At 39.3% G+C, this 22,126-nt stretch overlaps 1 protein-coding gene across 5 annotated transcripts; it reads right to left on the reverse strand.

The window, feature by feature from the left end:
- Window positions 1-4,218: 4,218 nt before the first annotated feature.
- LOC109115266 (protein NUCLEAR FUSION DEFECTIVE 6, mitochondrial-like) lies at window positions 4,219-19,881 on the reverse strand. Of its 5 annotated transcripts, XM_019199095.2 has the most exons (4): window positions 19,231-19,499; window positions 19,008-19,129; window positions 4,695-4,724; window positions 4,219-4,520 (listed from the first exon to the last, which is right to left on the reverse strand). In XM_019199095.2, exons 1-3 carry the CDS (start codon window positions 19,380-19,382, stop codon window positions 4,717-4,719), a joined length of 282 nt encoding a protein of 93 aa, XP_019054640.1. In that variant the 5' UTR covers window positions 19,383-19,499; the 3' UTR covers window positions 4,219-4,520; window positions 4,695-4,716. The 5 variants fall into 5 exon arrangements, with proteins under 5 accessions (XP_019054640.1, XP_019054641.1, XP_019054639.1 ...); XM_019199096.2 differs by lacking the exon at window positions 4,695-4,724 and having other exon boundaries at window positions 19,231-19,498; XM_019199094.2 differs by lacking the exon at window positions 4,219-4,520 and having other exon boundaries at window positions 4,571-4,724; window positions 19,231-19,497.
- Between the last annotated feature and the right edge of the window lie 2,245 nt (window positions 19,882-22,126).

Genomic DNA, 22,126 nt, shown 5'->3' on the forward strand with positions numbered 1-22,126 from the left:
CAAATTTCAACTTTTTAATTGTTGAATTCATCACGTCGAACCTAATTTGGGGATTTTTGGCTCTAATAACTCTTGAACTTTATAATAAGGCTTTGACCTTATATTTTCAAAAAGTTCATTTTCTCCCAAAGTATGGTAAAAAGATCATTTTCGCACAAATGGCACTAGAGATGCCATTGACAATTCGGTTAGATATAATAAAATAATAAATCTTGATAATGTGGCACTATTCAAGTAAAAGGAATTATTCGAAAAATTATATGAGTGCCACATAAGATTCCCACCTTTCACTGTTCAAGTAAAAGGAATCATTTCAACTTAAGTAATTTCAAGGAAAAAACAGGTGAGTCTCACTTAAAATTTCCATTTATACACATTTGACCAAGAACAAAAAGAATATTTTTATTTAATAACTAATTAAGGGGATGTTTGAAACCATGGCCGTTTTTTTAAAAAAAAAAACGGTGCCACGTTGGATCCACATAGGCGCTTCAACAAATGCCGATGTATCTCATTGTTTGGTTCAACAAATTATTAAAAAAATCGGGCATGCCTCGAAAATAGGGACCCCACCGATGCATGAAACGCCGATGCTTACCTGTCAGCACATACATGAAAAACAGTGATGAAAATCACTTTACCAAACAGCATAGTGTTGCTCACTTCCTAGTGGCAGAAGCATTTTTTTTTTTTGTGAAAAACAGGTCTTGGAAGCATGGCATTTTTTCTTGAAAATCGGTCCCAAAAAGTGCTCACGCTTCCAAACACCATATAAATTAAAGAGTAGATTCTTTTATTTTATAAATACCCACCTATTATTTTTCCCCTTGAAATTACCCAAGTTGAAAGAGTAGATTTTTTTTTTTTGTTTTATTCATGATTTATAAATAATTAATTATTAAAAAGTAATTATTTTATTTTTATTCTTGGTTAGATGTGAATAAATGGAAATTTTAAGTGGAACTCACCTATTTCTTTCCCTTGAAATTACTTTAGTTGAAAGAGCTAGACTTTTTTTTTGTTTTATTAGTAATTCATTATTTTATTAAAAAATTATTATTAAATAAAATTAATTATTTTGGTTTTTTTCGTTGTTTATCTTCTTTCCCCAACTCCCTCTCTCTTTAATAAGTGACAGTGTAGCACCATTAGTTTTATTCTGTTTTGAGTTATCAATGATACTTTATTTTGTTCATTGTGCCTCAAGGAGATGGTATCTTTGTGATGGGTGACACTGTGACAATCGCTGCTTTCCTCCTTTTCTTCTTAAACTTTCACACTTGGAGAAGCCTTCACAAGTAGTGAAAACACTTGACATAAACGCAAGGTACATGCATACAAGGTATCTTATTAAACAAAAACCCAAAATTTGGTCTAATCTGATGAGGATATGGATAAATCCTGTATTTACAACATTCCACTTAAATCTGACGAATTTAAAGGAAATAAACTGAAAATAATTTTGGATACTTATAAATAAATTAATCTAAATATATAATACAATTAATGTAATTTTAATATCGTCAATTATTATATCAGAAAAAAATTGTAATTAATCAACCGATATCATAAAAGTGGCAATCAATCAGGAGGTTCTTCATCAAATTCAAGGGTTTTGATTGGTCAAAGCCCTTCTAGCATGTCTTTTCGGCAGCATGGTTTTATCCTCATTAAATTAATACATAATAAAACTTATAATCAGTAAGAATGATATATTAAATAGTATAAATGCTATTAAATAAGTATTATATTATAATAATATTATATATAAAATATAGAACATATATAATATAAAATAACATATTATACACAATATTTATCAGGGCAAGTGACAAATACTACCTATACCCTATCCTCAGTCAGCAGAGTTTTGGATTTCCTCGAAATCCACCATGAATCTGATCAATGGTAAAAAAACCTCCACAATCAGGGTAGGGTGGGTGAGAGCCTTGGTGAGGGCAGGTCATATATCTTTGATCCTCAGAAGCATATTATATTTGATCTCATTCCTTTTATCTTATTATTTGCAAGTTCAAAATATAGATATGTATTGGGCCATATTGGCCAATATGTATTGTATCAGGAGCTTCCCGATATGTCCCTATAAGAGGTATTTCAGGGTTTCAACCGGTTCAGAGGTGGGCAGACCGGATCTTAAACTGGTTCCCCTGAACCAGATTTGAAAAAAAAAAAAAAAACCACGGATTGTACCAATGTATCAGACATCAATATTTTGAGCCTTGATTTTTTGATATCAGATTTTCTTGTACATCACATGGGGCCCTACTAGAGCGTGTGTGTATGTGTATGAAGGGAAAATCTTTAATAATTAGCTTGGGATGCATTGATAAAAGCCGTCCAATCTTTCATCTAATTGCTAGTGATTGCATTTTCATTTGGGAAAAATGACTAGATTTTCAATATCTTTAAAACAAATTTCTGTAACAGGTAATCATTAAAGAGGCTACATTCCCTGTTGGCTTAACAAACTTCTACTTATAGCAAATCCAAGGTTGCGAGAAGAATATAGATTGATTCAGCAGCTGCATAAGAATGGTTAGATATAAGTTTTCTATATAGCTCAACCGTTTTCACATTTTGAGAAACTCCAGTGCAAATACACTTGGATTGATGGTTTTTTTTATTATTATTATTTTTTGAGTAGATGGTTTAAGATCATAACATTTAAGATAGAATATAAAGCATTTAAAGTAGCCAAATATGTTTTCCCAAATTGTGCAGTACGTAGGAGCTAATGATGTGAGAGAAGATGAGGAGTGAAATGGGATGGAGTTTGGCCATTCCACCCGTGACATGATCTAGTAAATTGAAAAACCAATTGTCTGATAAGTATCAATACTTTAAACCCCCTGTGAACTTTGAAGAATATGACTTGATTGGTTATTTGTACAATGCTGATTTTTAGGTACGTTGCTTTCTCTCTTTCTTCAATGGAATCGCTTTTCTACCAAAAAAAGAAAAAAAAATCATGCTCGTCTTTTATTTATCAGAGTTGCAAACTGCAAACAGATCTGACCGAATCAGATACACCTTTGATTCGTTAATATTTTGATTTGGATGCAATTTTGTCCATCAGGTTTGTATCATATTCAGATTCAAATGGAACATTGAATAGCATTAATAAAATGAACTAAAAATGGATTTGATAAACAAAAAGATGAATTTTAAATTACTTGTATGAAACGAAAATCTGTTCTTTTTAATAAAAATACAACATTCACACCAATTTTACTAATACACACGATGTAAATCTTAACTTGCATGAGCATATAAATTGGATAAGATATGGATGGATTCATATTCAATAATTTCAGTCCAATCATAAAAAAGGATTTAATTAAGATCACCCTTAACTCGGTCAAATTCAAATTCAGACATATCATTTTGAAGCCCTAAGTTTAGATATTTCTGGGCGGGTGGATAGGATGAGGCGTGTTCATCCTAAAGGGCAGGTCCTGTAAACACTCTCTGCCTGCTCTACCATGCATGGATTAAGAGCAGGTAGGGACAGCCCCTTTCTGCTGGTGCTTTTTACATTTTACTAAAATCCCTCACCAATAATCTCTACTTAATGCCCAAATCAGATGGTAAAGTAAATATTTTAGTGTGTCCTACTCGGTGGCAAGTCTCAAATTTTAACGTTGAACAGGACAGGTGCAAGGCAATGGCGATTCGAAACGCAAATCAGGTTCTTCAGTTCTGCCACACGATTCAAGATTCTCCATTGATCTTTTTCATGACAACACAATCGGGTAAGTCTACGAGTCAGATCAGACACACTGATTGTGTTGACCAGAGTGCTTAATGTTGTGAATGTTTTTTTGGCATTCCTGAGCATAACCCATCCAAAGAAATTGCGCATGTAAATTCTAGTCGTCCTGGTAGGATGATCAAATTATCTATTTTTAGGGAGGTCATACTTCAGGTTTTCCCTATCCTTATGACCCAGGAATGACAGAATACCAAAGCTGCAAATTATAATCGTACAAGCAAACATTCAGCATAGGACCGAAGCATGGGGATGAAACAATGCACCCTGCTCCTTTGGATGATTTTTATTATCAGAAGTTTGTTTTGAATGGTACTTGCAACTAGATAGGCCCACTTGGGATATTTTGGTTGTCCAAAGATTCTATGATGTCCAAATTGTGCATTTGGGACCCATGAGTACACAGTTATGCACACAGGACACAATAATGTCTAATTGCCAGTCGAAAGAAATGGCTGTTTCATATACTCCTTAATTATTGAAACCTTGTCAGTTGTAATTGTGAAGAAGCCGATTCAAAGGATACAAGCAACTCAACAGCCAGGGTTCTCTTTTTTGGAAGACATGATTTTCTATTGTAAGATTTATCAGACAATGGTCAGAAAATATCTTTCAACCTTGAATCCACACCACACCAAATCAAGAAGTCTCAATCAGGAGCTTTATATGTCCATTGAAATCCATGGAACTACCACCAATGCACTGAAGGCAACAAGCTACACTCATCCATCTACAATACAAGAAAATATGTATGGAACTAATAAGAATTCAGTAGAGAGATGACTGCAAGACATTATGACATAAAAAAAGATGGCATTAACAACTGCCATTTTGTTTAAGATATATGTGAAAATTTCTGTTGCAATGTAAAAGGAAATTAAAAGTGATATTGCAAGTCTCCAACCTCAATTTCCAACGAGAAGTCATCACAGCCCTAAACAAGCAAAAGTCCATATAACAAAGTAAGAACAATGAAGTTGAGTTTTATACTTTCATTTAGCAAGAGTTGTTCATCCTGCCAACAAGCATGTGCAAGCTAAGGTATGTGAATTTGTGAAAAGGGAGCTGCTCCAGAGAACCAAATATACAGCTCAAGTGTTATAAGGGTAAAAAAATAAACGACTGAACAAGCTGCCAAGTGTCGGTCTTTGAGCATAAAATCATGGCACTAGTAGTCAACCTAGTAAGTTATGACATAAGAACACAATTGATCCGCTCTTCCTAGCAGTTCTCTAAGACAAAAATGCAAAGTATTGTTAGATAAGTTTATTCTAAATAAAAACAAGACTTGTATCAGAGTTCTCCCATGCCAGAGAAAAACTAAATGTCTGATGTTCTTCCATTGTATTGGCTTTTGGCCATCTGATCTTTTAGACAAGACCCATCGAATGCAGGTGATACCCTGCTTGCCTACCATGTGTCTATGTATGGCAATACCTGAGACCTTACCCCAGACAATACATCCAACTTACACAAAATCACCACTAGCTAAACATTTCCCAATGTGCACATCTTACTTTACCAATGGAGACAGTATCTCACAATCAGCAAATAATATGCATAAGATCAAAGAAACCCTTTCAATGGAATGAAGAATTAGAAATATTTTGGTTCAATTTGATTCCATTATTGCACAAAAAATAGACAAACCCAATGAACCTTTATAACAGTAATTACAAAAGGCAATTATCCAATGGCAATCCCAGCTATCTAGGGGGGGGGGGGGGGGGGGGGGGGGGGGGTGGACTGGTTACAGTCACCAAGCTTTGGCTTTTTTTTCTGCACAAAGTGGTTGCTCTCAGACTCAAACCTGTTTTAGCTTTTTAAACAAAACCAATGACCATAGAAATTTCATCGCCATTATACTAATCATTGTCATTAGAGAAATATCCAGTTACAGAACCATCTAGTGACAAGATAGAAAGACAGAAGGCCCTTTACATGTAATCTCTTATAGCCTATAGGTGCCAGGATAACTGCAGGGGAGGGGAAGAGAAAACACAGGCATCAAACTTAACTAGTAAAAGGAATACCATCAAAACAGGTATTTGTCATTTAAGTAGAATGATCAAAAGAAAAGACATCATTTGCAGGTCATTTAATGCTTCTAATTTATCAGTCATCACTGTCTTAGAATGCAGGGAATTTGCACATAAAACTTTGCTCAGGCCGATGGACAATCATCATACGTCATCTTTGCAAGCTGATTGAATGACAAAAGAAAAAGAATGCTCCTTTAGCAACCATTAATTAACAAGGCTACAGGGATAAAGTGAAGCAACTTGATATCAAATTGAATATCATGTCTTTCAGTTTAATGTCTGCTGGCCACATACTAACAATCAGAGCATCAAAAGAATGCAGGCATCAAATTTCTCTGGTAGGAGAAGTAAAAATACAAACTTGTCCAAGTTTAGAGACTCAGAAATACAAGTTAGGTGCTTGCAGCTCAATCATTAATTCTAATTTATCAGCCTTCATTGTCTTAGTATGCATAAAACTTTTTCTGGAATCCACTGGAAGTTCATCACACGTCATCATTGCAGGCTGATTAAATACACATAATCAGTATGCTATATCATTCATCTTGACACCAACAATAACAAAATATAGCCAGTTCAAGCAAAATAAGAATGTTTAGACTACACTATTGCAGCTGATCTATCTAGGTTCCATACCAAGCAGAAAAGCAATTGAAGAATTTTGGAAGAACATTGCTGAAAACTGTTTACCAAAAAACTAAAAAAGAACATTTGCTGAAAACCAATAAAACCTCAAGTGTTAAGATTAAAAACAAACATAAAGCTACAACCAATTTAACTCATAAAGATAAAAAAAGAAAGGGGGGGGGGGGGGGGGGAGCCCTTTCATATCTTATACTGCAATTACCCCTGTCATCCTGAAGAAGACAAGTTTGCCTCCCCACCCGCCTACACCCTACCTTAAAATTCGCCCTTCTCCAACTCCCCTAAATCCTCCTTTGAGAAAGTACTTGCTTCTTTTGATTTCCATTTATGTTCAGTCCCTATAAGAAATCACATGGATCCCTCCCAAGAAAGTGTACCTAACCTTCTTACCAACAAAATGTGTTCAATAAATTCTTCCAGAACTGTTACAAATGGTTCTTCCACTGAAGTGATCGAGAATGATTCTCATAAGCCAGATGCCTCTGATTCAGTCCCTTAAGAAAAATTTTATTAAAATAGAAACGGGTACATACCGTTTGGGTGTCAAGATGACACCCCATTACAAGCAAGCATCCATAAACACCTCAATACAAGCAATTGAGCAAACAACAAAAAACATTTCAGACAAGACTGAACGGGTGCACATTACAAGCTTGAATCTCAAGAATGTCCCAAACATTATCTGTAAAATCTGAATAGCTGAAATGCTCAAACTCTTGAAGGGGTAGAACCCAATTAGTAACAAGTTTGCTGACTGAAGCCACAAGCACTTCAGTGTTTCTTTCTTTTCCTTCAAATAGCCTCTTGATCCTCTCCCCCCAGAGACCGGCACACTGCAATGGGGATACAGCTCCAAATAATTTTTGCTCTCTTGCTTCCTCTGAACTTTGGCCGAGAAGATTTCAGCTGCTGAGGAAGGTTGGAAGATGGGTACCCCAAACAGGAAGAAATAAAATCTCCAAATAAAGTTTCCTAGTTGACAAGAGACAAACAGGTGGAAAGCAGTTTCCTCTTCAGATTTGCACAGGGAACAATAGCTGGCCAGACTAAAACCTCTGCTTTTCAGGTGATCCATTGTGAGAACACTGTCCAGAGCAGCCAGCCAAGCAAATGCTTCTACTCTCAGAGGAACTGGGTTTCCCCAAATCCCACCAAGCTGGTCAGTAGATACATCGTCCTTGATGAGAGCCATGTAGAAAGACTTCACTGTGAACTTCCCATTTCTGCACTCTTTCTACTACAGTCCATCTTCAGAAGTTATAGAGATATTGGACTTTTCTAGCTTGTCCAATAGAAGGATGCATTCCTCTACCTCTTGATAAAAAAGTGATCTTCCAAACATAGGACTCCAAATCACCATGTCATCTCTGACTTCATAGCATTCGGCTACTGAGATCTGATGATCAGCCAATCTGTACAATCTTGGACAGATTTCACAAAACTTCCCCAACCCACTCCAATCATCCTCCCAAAACCTCACTCTAGAACCAGCACCCACTTTAAACTTACCAAGCCTCTGAAATCCTGATTAAAGTTCATTATGCCCTTCCAAACACTCACCCCATAGGAATTTGATACTGCCCTTGGCTCCCACCCCATACTTCCCTACCACCACCCTTCTCCATACAGACTCCATTTCTTTTTCTAACCCGAACCTCCATAACCATTTCCTCATGAGTGCTTTGTTAAAATTCCTTATTCTTCTGAAGTCTGAACCCCAAGCCCCCTAGTGCTTTCGGCCTGCACACCTTCTCCCACTTAACTAGATGAAATTTTCTCGATCCCTTTGGCCCTTCCCAAAGAAAATCCCTTTGAATTTTTTCTATCTTGTTGGCAACAATAGTTGGTATTTTTAGCAGTGAAAGGCAGTAAGTGGGCAGACTTGAGAGCACACTTTTAACGAGGGTGGTTCTGCCCCCAAATGAGAAACAGCTTGCTTTCCATCTCTCCAGCCTCATCTCCACCCTCTCTATTAGAGGTTTCCATGTACTTGCTGACCTCTATTTGGCCCCAACTGGGAGGCCTAAGTAGGAGAAGGGGAGCTCCCCTATCCTACAATCCAGGGCTGCTGCAAATAGAGACATCTCTTCCTCACTAATCTCTCCAACTCTATATAGAGTACTCTTCTCCAAATTCACCCTCATACCTGATATCAGCTCAAAATTGGCTAGTATTTCTCTTAAATTCAGATTTGATCCTCCTTCGCATTTAGCAAAATGAGAGTGTAATAATGCAAATTGTAAATGGGAAATGCTTGGCCCCTCTGACCCGACACTAAAACCTTCTAACCAACCCTGCTGAACTCCCCTCCTTAGCAACAGATTTAGAATTTCCATTACCAACGCAAACAGAAAAGGGGATAGAGGATCCCCTTGTCTCAGCCCCCTAGAGGTTTGAAAGAACTCTTAGGATTCAGGATACCCCATTAAGGATCACTGAAAGTGATACAGAAGAGATGCACCCAAATATCCAACCCCTCCATTTCTCTCCAAATCACATCAGCCTTTGAATTTCTTCCAAGAATCCCCACTCCACATGATCATAAGCCTTCTCTATGTCTAATTTGCACACTAGACCGGGTCTTCCACTTCTCAATCTTGAGTCTATGCACTCAGTTGCCACCATCACCCCATCTAGAATCTGTATTCTCTCCACGAAGGCCATTTGAGTTTCCCCTACTACTTCGTGGAGCACTTTTCTCAGCCTATTTGAAAACACTTTGGCCAAGAGTTTATAAGGGCTGCAAATTAAGCTCATTGGCCTAAAGTCCTTTATGACACAGCCCCAGGTTTCTTCTGTATTAGTGTAATGAAGGTTGCGTTGGCTTTCCTTTCTACCAATTTGATCTAACAGAACTCCTTACTCATCTGCAGAAAGTCATCCTCCAAAAAGTGCCCGTGAAATTAAAATTGAAACTATTGGGACCTGGAGCATTGTCTCCATTTATTTTCTTTAAGGCCTCCCTTACTTCTGCCTCTATCTCCTTCTCTAACCATCCAGCTGCTGTCTCACTCAAAACTTTTGATTCAACCTCTCCCAAAGATATCCAACACCACTGCCTACCTGAATAGAACTTTTTGTAAAAGTCCACAGATAGTCTTTGAATATTTTCCCAATCCCCAGCCACTTCCTCTCCTACCTACCTCTACCCTTGTAATTAAATTTATTCTCCAACACCTCTTTCTTTCTACTTTCCTCATTCCCTAACTCTCCCTGCCTTCTTTCTTACAATTCCTCTCTGAGCAGCTGTAACTTCCTCATCACCCTTAACCCAGCTGATCCCTCTACCTGAAAAGCTATCCACTTCTCTTCTACCCAAGCCACAAAGTTATGTTGAAGAAGCCAAACGTTCTCAAATCTGAAGGGTTTTGGACCGAGACTTCTGCAAATTCTCTTAAAATAATGGGTTTGTGGTCCGATAGGAAAATCTGAAGTGGTTCTTCAACCAGAACTCCCAGCTGATCAACCCATTCTCTAGAAAGAAAAAACCTGTCCAGCTGTCTAAGGATAGCTGGATATTGGCTGTTCGACCAGGTGAATTTACCCCCATTCAGGGGGAGATCCAGCAGCTCGTGCTCATTGATGAAAGCCTCAAATCTCCTCATCCCTACACTGACTCTCCTTTCTCCTCCCAAACACCATGGTCCCTCCCAAAACTGCCCTACCCACCTTAGATCCTCCCAAAAAACCGCCCTCTCCTCCTCCACATTTGGCCCATATATGTATGTTCGTCACTCCGCATTAATCTCATGCAAGCACACTGAAACAGAATGATTTCCAGTCCACTCCCCTACTTTCCTGAAAACCCCTGGATTCCACAAGATAACCAAACCTCCTGCCAAACCCACCACATTCAACTCCAACCACTCCCCTCCATCCCTTCCCCACATCTCATTCATCAAAGTCATATAAAATGATTCCAGTTTTGTTTCCTGCAGAAGAATTATATCAAGCTTCTGCTTTCTTATTAAGTTGCTGAACAGAAGCCTCCTATTTCTCTCCCTTAGCCCTCCTAATATTCCAACTCAACAGTTTCATCCTTGCCCCTCTTAACTTACTTCACCTCAAAACATTGCAATCAGTCTTCTACTGTGACTTGGTCCTCCTCCCCCCATCCTCACTCCATCTTTTTCTTTTTTGCTTTCTTCTCTTTTTTTTTCTCTCCCTTCTTTTTTTTTTTTTTCAAATTGGTTGAAGGCAATTTTGGCAAAACCTCCTTCTCCCCAGAAAAATAACCCAAGAAATTTCCTATTGTAACTTCTCTGTCGACTATTTTACTCAGCTCCAAATTCCTTTTTTCGATTGCTGCATCGCTTCCTTTCCCCGACTCCCCTTCTGCTATTTGTTCGCCATTGCTTCCAACCTATCATGAACATGCTTCTTTGTATCAACAGGAATCTTCCACTTTCTACTATAAATCATCACTAATTAATTACCCATTTACTCATATTATTCTTCAACTTATCTCACAGAGAGCCTCAATAATATGATTTGCCCCTAGAGAGTATTTAAAGGGCATGCCTAGGATCACAAGCAAAGCTCATTTTGTGGGGTGAACCTCACATGGTTTGTTGGTATTTCTTGATGAATTAACCTTGAATTTGATGTTGAGTGGGTAATAGACTATAGTGTAGGTTGTACCCATGCTGTTTATGGTAACAGTTTAGCCTATGTAGGACTTGCATGTATAAATCTATGTACTTAGTGTTAATATCATGCTGTAACCATGGGATCCACTAAGGAGATTGAGAACAAGAACGAGGGCCAATTGAAGGCATCTGCGACGATGGTTGTTGCCAGTGGGAAAGGAAGGTGAGGGTAGATTCGAAGAGGGGTCTGGGTAGGTGGGGGCGAGGTAGCGACTGAGAGGCGGTGGTAGAAATGAAGTTGTCCAACTTTTTACTCTTTGAGATCGAAGGCATAAGAAGCGTTGGTAGATTCGAAGGCATCTACGACGATGGTAGTTGCCGATGAGGAAGGAAGGTGAGGGGAGAAACAAAGAGAGGTTTGGGTAGGTGGTGGCGAGGGTAGGAGAGAGAAGAGGTTAGGGCTTGCAAGTTCACCGTGTGAGAAGAAGAAGAAGGTGCGTTGAAGAACCTTTTCGTCGCTTCTGAGTGTGAATCTCAGTCTTCTTCTCACTGAGGTTCATAGTTCTCCATGGCAATGATAATGATGTTCACTGCAGCGATGGCAGCTATCAGCGGCGAAACAAGGCGAGGATAGATGGTGGTGATGAGGGGAACTTTCAGACTGCACTTTGCGGCGAGGGCAGAGAATGGTATGCATAGTGATACTGATAGTGGTGGTCAGATCGGCATAAGGGGTTGCTGGTGAGGAAGGCAGGCGATGGTAGGTGGCGGCGAGAGTGGTGTTCTTCCTTGTGTCCAATGAGTAACCTTGCGGAAGAGAAGGCTCCTTATCAGCTTTGACATAAGATTTGAGCCATGGATCGAAGGGGTAAAGGCCTTAGTTCTAGAGATAGAGGAAAGAGATGGGGGTGGGAAACTGGTATAATAGAGGAAAGGAAGGCGCAAGATCGAGGGCTAACTTTTCTTACAGGAATGCGGTATCTACAAGGGTTTGGCCAGAGTTTGGCTAGGCGAAGTTGCTTCATCACAATGGCAACCAGATTATTTCAACGGAGGCAAGAGGAGTGGAAGCTAGGAAGCGGTTCTTACAGGATTGTTTAGTAGGACGATTCAAATGGGGAGAAGATACATCAGAAGTAGAGAGGTGGGCTAACATAGCTTGGCGAGGAGCTGGCGGAGTTAGGGTGAAAAAGTTGGCAGATGGACTCTTCATCTTCATTCTGCCGTCAAGAGAAGAAGCTGATTGGGTTCAACAATGGACCTTGGTGTATGGGAAGAAACCCCATGCTCATGGATTGGTGGGGAGCAAGTGCAGGTTGTTTCTATCTAGAATCAGAGAAGGAAGAGGAGGGCACAAATTCTATCTGGATCAGGGTCTATGGTTTATCGCTACTTCTGTGATGTCCAAATGTAATCCAATCCATCGAGGACCTACGTGGGGGATTCATAGCGACAGATGATGCGCCGGTAGAGTTGGCTACTTGCGAGTGGGTTTGTATGCAAGTTCAAGGTGGGAACCCCATCCTGGAGAAGGTGGAAATTGTGGTGGGTGAAGTCATTTACACAATAAGAATCTGGTCGGAAATTTTGCCTTCAGCTAGAAGATGGAAACAAGATAATTCGGGAAAGGATATTCCGGAAAAAGATGTTTCATATCACAGGGGCGATCATGGATCAGATATCTCTAGGACGCTGGTTTTGGAAGATGAAGGAGAGACTGTATTGGCCATGCGGATAGTGGAGACCAGTCCTTTCAATCCCGACGAACCCCAAGGGTTTCGGCGGGAACTAGTCCTAATCAGGAGAGTGGCGGTAATGAGAACAATCAATTCAACAATGGAAGGAAAGGCCATCTAGTCCTTTTGCATTTGGATGACCAGGGTGAAGAAGAGGGAACTAAGGCAAAGGAAAATTCTCAATTCTTAAAATATGGGGAAGGAGGGATAAATGTAAAGAAGTTGAAAGAGTTAGTCAAATTATGTCTGGCAGAATTAAAGGTGGAGTTGCTAGGTCAACTGATGGTTGGTGAGGATTCAAGTATAAACAGAGAGGAGAAAAACCAGACAGAAGCGGAGATTGGGATGTAGGGATTCCATTCCTTTTCGGAAGGATTTGTGGTTGGCCAAACCGAAATGGAGAATAGGAGTGTGAGGGAGGATGGCAATGCTTCCTTTCCTCAACGTCCAACCCTCCAAGTGTCTTTGATAACTCAAACTAATCGTCAAGATCTTGCACTTCCTAGGCTGAATGAGGAGATTATGGAAGTGACGCCGATTGCGATTGTGATGAACTCAAAAGACAAAGATAAGAGACCCATCCCACTATGTCCGGAAGTGATTGAAAGGGAGACCTCTGCCTCTATTGAAAGTTCAAGGATGGAAGCTTTGTCACCATCTTCCCCCTGGGTTACTTCGAAGCTCTTGGGGTTGGGTAAATTTCTTGGGATCTCTTTGGAAGGTATGGAATCGGAGACGGTAAAATATCTAGAAGAAGTAGAGCAACGGGTTCTAGTTGAAAGAGGCAAACTGGCGGCAAGGAAAAGAGGGGGCGCAGTCAAAAAGAAACAAAGAGTTGCTGAGATTGACTTGGGGGCTGAATGATACAGCAGGGAGTAGTGGGGGGTCCTCAAGGAGCCATAAGTAGTTACGGGGAGGAGTGGGTTTCTGTTTTTGAATCTGTTTTTATGGATTTAAAAATTTTGTCTTGGAATGTGAGGGGCCTAGGCGCGGGAAGAAGAAGATTGTTGGTGAGTGATGCAATTAAAAGATCGAAGTCACAAATTGTGCTACTGCAAGAAACTAAATTGGAAGTGGTGGAGGCAGTAGTGAGGAGTTTTGGGGGGGCAAGTAAGATGGAGGGCAAAAGCAGCTAGGGGTACTGCAGGGGGTTTATTGACTCTCTGGAATCCTCTGATTTGCAATCTGATTTCCCTTAAAGTTGGGCACTTTTCAATCTCAGTAGTTCTGGAATCTGAGGATGGGAAGCAATTTCAGATAATCAATGTTTGTGGGCCTTCAGTTGCTGGGCTGCACACAAATTTCTGGGCAGAACTGGCTTGATATGAGAGGCTCTTTAGTGTCTGTGGGTAATAGGTGGTGATTTCAATGCTACTCTTTCTTCAGAGGAAAGGAATTCAAGAAATAGAAGATCCAGGGAAATGAGTTTGTTTGCTGAATTTATTAATAATTTTGAGCTGCTGAATCTTCCTTTAATAGGAGCTCAATTTACCTGGACAAATAATCAAGAAACTCCCTCACTGGTAGGCTGGACAGATTTCTTGTCTCTTCAAATTGGGAGGAAATTTACCCAGATTTTAAACAGCTGGCCCTCCCTAGACCAGTTTCAGATCACACTCCAATTCAGCTTGTTTGTGGGAATAGGGAAAAGGTAAAGACTCCTTTCAAATTTGAGAACTCTTGGTTTAAAGAAGTTGGTTTTTTATCTATGCTGGAATCAGTGTGGCAAGATTTCCGGGTGGAGGGTACTAGCTCATTTGTCCTTGCAAAGAAGTTGGGAGCAATTAAGGATAAGGTTAAGAACTGAAAGGCAGAAAAAGGTGCAGATTTTGAAGTGGAGAAAACTAATTACTTGAAAATAATTTCAGATATTGACAAGGAAGAAGAGGGAAGTCCAATTTCGGAAGAATTGAGATTGAGGAGAATTCAGGCAAGACTAGATTTGATAAGGAGACAGTGAAAGAAGAGATTAAATGGAGACAGAGAGCTAAGATAACCTGGCTAAGGCTAGGTGATAGAAATTCCCATTTCTTTCACAAAATGGCCAATGCCCGTATGAGAGTGTCTTCAATCAGAAAGCTGGAATGGGAGGATAAAGTAGGGGATTCAGTAGATGAAATCAAGTCAGTAGCTATAGCTTTCTACAAAAATCTATATAAAGAAAAATGGGACAAGAAACCTTTTCCTCTAGATTTACCCTTCAAGAAGCTGAGTTCAGAGCAGAAGATGTTCCTTGAGAGACCTTTTTCAGAATAAGAAATCAAATCAGCAATCTGGAATCTAGATGGGGACAAATCTCCTAGGCCGGATGGCTTGCCTAATTTGTTTTATATTAAATGTTGGGATTTCATCAAGTCTGATCTGCGAAAGGTGTTCCAAGATTTTCAAAGAAATGCTTCTTTACACAGAAGTCTTACTTCATTTCCTTAATCCCTAAAGTGGATGGGGCCACAAATATCAGGGACTTTAGGCCCATCAGCCTTCTAAATAGCTTCTACAAGATTCTTGGAAAGGTGTTAGCAGTGAGAATGAAGCAGGTGCTAAGTAGTGTTATTTCTAATAATCAGTTTGCTTTTGTGGTGGGGAGACAAATGCTGGATTCTGTTTTGATTCCAAATGAGCTTATTGACTCAAGATTAAGGGAGGGTTCCCCGGGGCTGGTGATAAAGCTGGATATTGAAAAAGCATATGACCATGTTAATTGGAGGTGTCTGGATCAGGTTCTGGAGAAAATGAATTTTGGTCAGAAATGGAGAAATTGGATAAAATTGTGTTTCTTCTCCCAAATTCTCAGTGCTGAGGCAATCAGTAGGGTTTTTTGATAGTTCGAGGGGTCTTAGACAGGGGGACCCACTATCTCCGCTGCTCTTTATCTGTATTTCAGAAATCCTGACCCAGTTCTCATTAAAGGCAGCAACAAATGGCATGTGGGATGGTTTTGCAATTGCTCCGGAAGCGGAAAAGGTTAATCTATTGCAATTTTCTTATGACACTCTCTTGATCAGGCGGATGTCCTACTTGGTATTCTTTGTTGGTTTGAAGTTGTTTCAAGCCTAAAAGTTGATCTTCATAAAAGTAAGATTATCCTGGTGGGTCTTGTTCCTAATATGGATTCTTTTGCTAAAGTGATGGCTTGCCAGGTGGAGTACCTGCCAGGTAAATACCTTGGCCTTCCTCTAGGTGCCAAATGTTACTCTTCTGCTTTATGGGATCCAGTTATTGAGAGAGCGGGGAAAGAATTGGCATCCTGGAAAGCAAAATATTTGTCTATAGGAGGGAGAGTGGTCCTTATCAATAGTACCCTTGCCAACCTCCCTACCTATTTAATGTCCATGTTTCCTATGCCATCCAAAATTGCAAAGAAACTTGAGAAGATGCAGAGAGATTTTCTCTGGAGAGGGTGGGAAGAAGAGAAGAAGATGCACCTTGTGAATTGGGATCAAGTTTGTCTTCCTAAGGCAGAGGGTGGATTAGGTCTTAGAAGACTAAAGGTGGTCAATGTGGCTTTATTGAGTAAATGGTGTTGGAGGACCTTAATTGCAACAAAATTTGGAGTGGATTGGGGTAATTGGAAATCTCAGGATCCATACACAACATGGGGTTGTTCGGTTTGGAAAGGGATTCTAAAATCTCTTCCTGTGATGTATGAGGGAGTGAGACTTGAAGTGGGAAGTGGAACTAGGCTGAAATTCTGGAAAGATCCCTGGTGCATGGACAGACCTTTAGCTGAGGCATTTCCCCTTCTGTTTCAATGTGCAGTTAATCAAGAAATTTCAGTGGCAGAGTCCTATGTGATTTCTAACAACTCAGTGACCTGGAACCCTCAATTCCGAAGAGATTTATTTGATTGGGAAATAGAAGGTGTGATGCAACTTCTGCAGATTTTACAGGAGCAGATGATAAGCATTGCAGGTGAAGATGAATGGAGTTGGTGCTGGAGTAAGGATGGCTGTTTCTCAGTCAAATTCCTTACCTTGAAGCTTAGTAGTATGGGTAATACTGAGTTCCCCTATCAGCAAGTATGGAAGTTCTGTGCTCCCTCGAAGTCTGTATTCCTTGTTTGGACTATGGTGCTGAACTAATGTCTCTCAAGACTCAACCTGGACAGAAGGGGCATTCAGCTCCCTTCTCTGATGTGTGGTTTGTGTGCCTTGTTGCCTGAGTCCACCGACCATTTGTGCTTGCATTGTTCTATCTCCTCAAAAGTCTGGTACCATTTCATTGGAGCGGCTGGTCTTAATTGGGTTATGCCAAAGTCAATGAAAGATCTGCTGTTTTGATGGAATCTACAAGGTTTGAAGAAAAAAGGTAGTTTAATCTGGAGAACTATTCCCGCGGCAGTGATGTGGGCAGTTTGGGCTGAAAGGAATAGAAGAATCTTCAGCAACAAAGCTAAGAGCACGGAGGAGATAGTACAGCAGGCGGTCAGCAAGCTGATTTCTTGGGTGGCTGTTACACCTGATTTTAAAGATCTAAATGTTCCTGAATTAGTTAAGCCCACTTCAATTTGGGGTCTGTAGCCTGTCCTAAAATCTGAGCAGCTACTTGTGGCTGGATCTTTTGTTCTAATGAGATATTTGTTGATTTAATAAAATTATTACTTTACCTTTCAAAAAAAAATATCACGCTGTAACCATGTATTCTGGACCAATGGGCTACTCTTTCAAAGCTGAGTTACTACCAGCACTACACAAAATGAACTTGTCATGGATAGGGGGGGTAGAGTTGGATGGTCATAAGTCTACTATAGGATCAATCATTAGGGCCTTCTTTTGGAGAGTTATCAATCCCAATTTTAGCAGATTTCTCAACAACAGAAAAGAGGATTAGCAATGTGAAATATTAAAGAGTTACAACAGTATTCAACTGGTCCATGTAAAGAAAGTCTTTTAACATTTAAAAGTTAGTTTTTAGGAACCAGCCCTTGCAAGAGCTCAAAAACATCTATATCTATAAGAGAAGAAATGCACAAGGGTGTGGGTGAAGTGGTGAACTATTCTCAGGATAGTGGACTCTGAATGAGGTGGAACATATCTCGAGTTTGAATTCAGATGGAAAGGTTGATGGAGATTCAACATCCTCTAAGATTCCTAATCTTAGAAACCGAGCAAGCAGTGATAAAATATAAGTTGGTAAGGAGTTGAGGTAATGTGATTTAGACTTTAGAGAACAATAGTGAGAAGAAAAAGGAGCTGATAGTTTTGTTTTCCATGAAGAAACTGTTCAAAAGAAGATGGACTTTAGTAGGCCAATCAAGAAGAATGTACAAGTTGCTAAGAGTCTGGAACTGTTCTTTCTGGGTGGAGAAGAATATGCTAAAAGAGTTTACCAAATCAGAAAAATAGAGAGCACTCAAAAATCAGGATTAGCAATTGATGATGGATGTGATATATTTGAAACTGGTCATAACGATAAGCTGGATGAAGAGAGAAGTAAAACCAAATGATGACTTCCAGGGTAGTATTGTGGGACACTAATATTAGTAGAGCTTCTGCTTGGAGCAGTCGTCTATTTAAGCTTTTAGGGCTGGTCCATCTATTTGCTTTAAGTTGTTTGGCATTTGAAAGCTCCGGCTTGTATTTAGTTGTGGGTGTAATTTGATTTTAAAGACCTGCTTGAAGGTATAGTCTTTTCTTTTCTTTTATTATTTTGGCATTTGTTTTTCAATTTCTAGTGCTGTCTGTGTTGGAATGTTCGAGGTGCTTGGGCCGGAAAGCCTCTATATGCTACTTGTATAACTTCTCTCTTTTTATTTAATAAATTTTACTTTGTTACCAAAAAGAACTTATTAAAGAAAAGAAGGAACAATTATAATCTTTAGTGATAAGAAAACACCATCAACAAACAAAAGCAAAACCCAACCATACCCACGCTATATGCCTATATCTCCCCCCCCCCCCCCCCCCCCCAACCGTCACTTTCATACCTCCTCATCCAAATACCCCTGTAGCTTCTGTTAAAATCCCCTTTATATCTCTTATCAAACATGCCACGCCTTAGTTAACACATGTAATGGCTTACTGTAAAACAACAAGATCATGATGAAATATTGCAGTGCCCACAACTCGACTAAAACCCTTGAAATAAAATAGACAATAATAATGAATCAATGAAACTAAACACTCAATCAGTAATCTTTTCATTGCAGCGATATAAAACCATGAAACCAACAAAAAAAAAACATTTAATAATATGAAGAGAATACCTTCAAGAAGCCAACCGTAACTCCTGCGAGAGACCGAGAGCATCGAAGTCAGCAATGCAGAAGCAGTTGCTGTGTGATAGGGCAACATTGACTCTATACAGCTGCTCATCTCAACAGAAGACCTTCACAACCAGAAAAACCACTGCATTAAAATTAATAAATAGCATTTCCATATAAATAGAGGCATTAAAAAAAATGAATGACGAGTTGGTACGAACTGAACCTGAAGACACGGTGCGACAGAGGTTTCTGTGGCTTGGAGAGGCGAAAGGGAGAGCGAGCGGCTTTGGCCTCCACTGTGAGTCTCGCCGCTGCATTGCGGACGGACGTGGACCGGAGGATGGACCTGCCGCAAGTGACGGCGACTGAAGCCATGGAAGGAGAGACTACAATCTACAGAGACGTGGAGAACGGGGAGATTGGTGTAGATTTGGGGAAGAGTGGAAGTCTGCAGGGGCTTTTAGGCGGAGGCACCTCACGGTAGGGTACCCGATACCCGTACCACAATGTCCTCAGGTGCAAAGTCGGGCGAGTTAAATCGGGTTAGAGTTCGGATATGTCAACGTAACCAGCAATGTGTTATGGTCAACATATCAGGAATCGTCGGGTTGAAGTCAACCCTATGGCAAAGTTGTTGAATCACCAACCCTAATCTTAACCCTGTTACCGAACCATCTGGGTTGGCCCAATTAGTGGTCCAACTTGATGGATCAATCCGAACCCAAATCAATTTAACCCAAAATTTTACATAAGTTAAGTTAGACTTGGTGGGTGTTTGACAAGTCTTTTTATGCCGTCCTTCTCCCTTTCCAAAACTTGGAAGACCAAAATTTGGTCTTTCTCTGTTGGGCAAAAGATTGAAAGACTTGTGCCCTAAAAAGTTCATAGAAGATCAAAATGGCCATGGTCTAAATCTTTAAAGACAAGACCTTAAAAGTTCATACATCTTTTGGCCATTTAGGCCGTTAGAAAATCTCCCTAAAATGACTTGTCAAACAGCATCCAATTGGATTTCCTATCCTTAGGCCAGATGCCTTGACCATAATTGTCAAGGCGACTAGGCAAGGCTAGGCAACCATGGGGCGCCTAGGTGATGGAATCTATAAATATCAAATGACTTGTCAAACAGCATCCAATTGGATTTCCTATCCTTAGGCCAGACACTTTGACCATAGTTGTCAAGGCGATTAGGCAAGGCTAAGCAACCATGGGGCGCCTAGGTGATGGAATCTATAAATATCAAATCTATAGATTTCTATACTTCCTAAAGGACATAAACTATTTTATAAGTTATATTTGTTTACTAGCTACACATTACACTAAGCATAATTAATTCAACATAGCATACAATCAAGTTTTAGACTTCAGATTTTCAAAATAAAGCATAATGCGAAACAACAAATTCAATATTGCAAATTTGCAATATTCATGTATTTCCTAAATGCAAAACAACAAACTCAAATTTCAATATTGCAAATCAGCAAATATTGCAATATACTTATACACAAATAGAAATTAAAAAATCAGTCATACAATCAAAACAAAACTGATAAAAAAAATAAAAGAGCACTAGAGTAGTTCAGCCATGTAAAAAAAATTAATGAAACAAAATAAAACTTAAATCATTTCAAATCTCAGATTTTAGATTTAGCATAGCATACAATCAAGTTTCAGTTCAAATAAAGCATTTCAAACATTTCAGATCAAGAAGAAGAAGAGGACTGACTACGGAGAGGAATATAGTTCCGCACCTGTTTTTTCGAAAAAAAAAAGAAAAGAAAAAGAAAAGGAGGTTTGGCGGAGCCCCTGTTTTTTCAACTAAATTTTGAAGAAGAAGAAGAAGTGACTACAGAAGAAGGGAGGACTGGCCCTAGCCTGACAGATTGTTTTTTTTTATTTTTCGAAAAAAAGGAAAAAAATGTTGAAGAAGAAGAAGAAAAACTTACTTGCCGTTGCCGAAGCTGAGGTGCAATGGAGTTGGGCTAGGGCTCGGTTCAGTTCTCCTCTCTCTCCATGAAGCATATGTATTTTAAAGGAATACAACAACCAATAAAATATCAAACCAATAGATTAAAAAAATAATTATATATATATATAGGTGCCCACCTAATATGTAAAACTTGGGGCATTTAGGCGAGGCGACCATAAAAAAAACCGCCTAGTTGCCTAGCCTTGACAACCACTGTCAAAACTGGACCGGATTGGACGGTTGGACCGGAAAAATCAGACCTGACCGGTTCCGTTTTCCTCCAAAACCATTGATTTTGGTCAGTAAACCGCTGAACCGATAGGTTAACCATTCAAACCGTTCGAACGGTTTTGACCGTTTTTCAAATTTTTAAATTTTTTAAAATTTTTTATTTTTTTATCAGAAGAGGCCAGTCATTTGAGTCAAATGATCGGACCATTCGAACTAATAACCGAACCCCTGACCGATTCAATCACTGATTCATTTTTAAAAACCATGTTGACAACTATGGCCTTGACATAGGCCATATATATATATATATATGAAAATATCATCAATCCTTTTGGCTTAGCCGATGAAAGTCATGTAGTATAACTATTCATTAATCAAAATAAGCATAATACAAAGAGAGTTAACCGATCTGGCACCTTATACCACCAAAAACAAACATCCACAAACGATTTAGCTTTCTGAGCTAATTTAGGAGCTGCCACGGTAAATTTCCTAGATTAATTTATAAACATAATTAACATTATCAAAAATATTGCCAAAAATAAGTATTTGGTCAAAATGCCACTTGACCTCCAAGACGATTCCAAAGTTTGAGACTGGATTTTTCGTAGGACAACCCTTCTTGCATCTGAAACAAAACACGCCAATTTCCACCCATAGTCCTTAGCAAAAGACAGAGCCTTCAAAATAATTCTCAATTCAGCATGTTCAGCATTATCTACTTGATCCAACGGACCACCTGCGTCCATGATAAACTTTCTATTGGAGTCATAAACGTAAAATTCAAAGAATTCTCCACCTGTCTTGTCCAAACCTTTGAATTACATCGAGGGGGTGTTCTTTTTTTGGATTTTGAGAGAGAGGAAAGTTGGTTCCCATTGACAAAGAATCCTATATTTTTATTTCAGATTTATGTGAG

This window comes from Nelumbo nucifera, chromosome 1, assembly GCF_055504915.1.
Source record: "Nelumbo nucifera cultivar China Antique chromosome 1, China Antique-T2T, whole genome shotgun sequence".
Lineage (NCBI taxonomy): Eukaryota > Viridiplantae > Streptophyta > Magnoliopsida > Proteales > Nelumbonaceae > Nelumbo > Nelumbo nucifera.

Bases quoted from the DNA above. Each gene is read 5' to 3' on its own strand.
- LOC109115266 (XM_019199093.2), bottom strand. From the start codon at position 19,382: ATGGCTTCAGTCGCCGTCACTTGCGGCAGGTCCATCCTCCGGTCCACG. The intron at 19,130-19,230 runs GTTCAGTTCGTA...CTGGTTGTGAAG, and splicing joins CTGTCGCACCGTGTCTTCAG to GTCTTCTGTTGAGATGAGCA. The intron at 5,994-19,007 runs GTATTCTCTTCA...TCATTCAATCAG, and splicing joins TTACGGTTGGCTTCTTGAAG to CTTGCAAAGATGACGTATGA.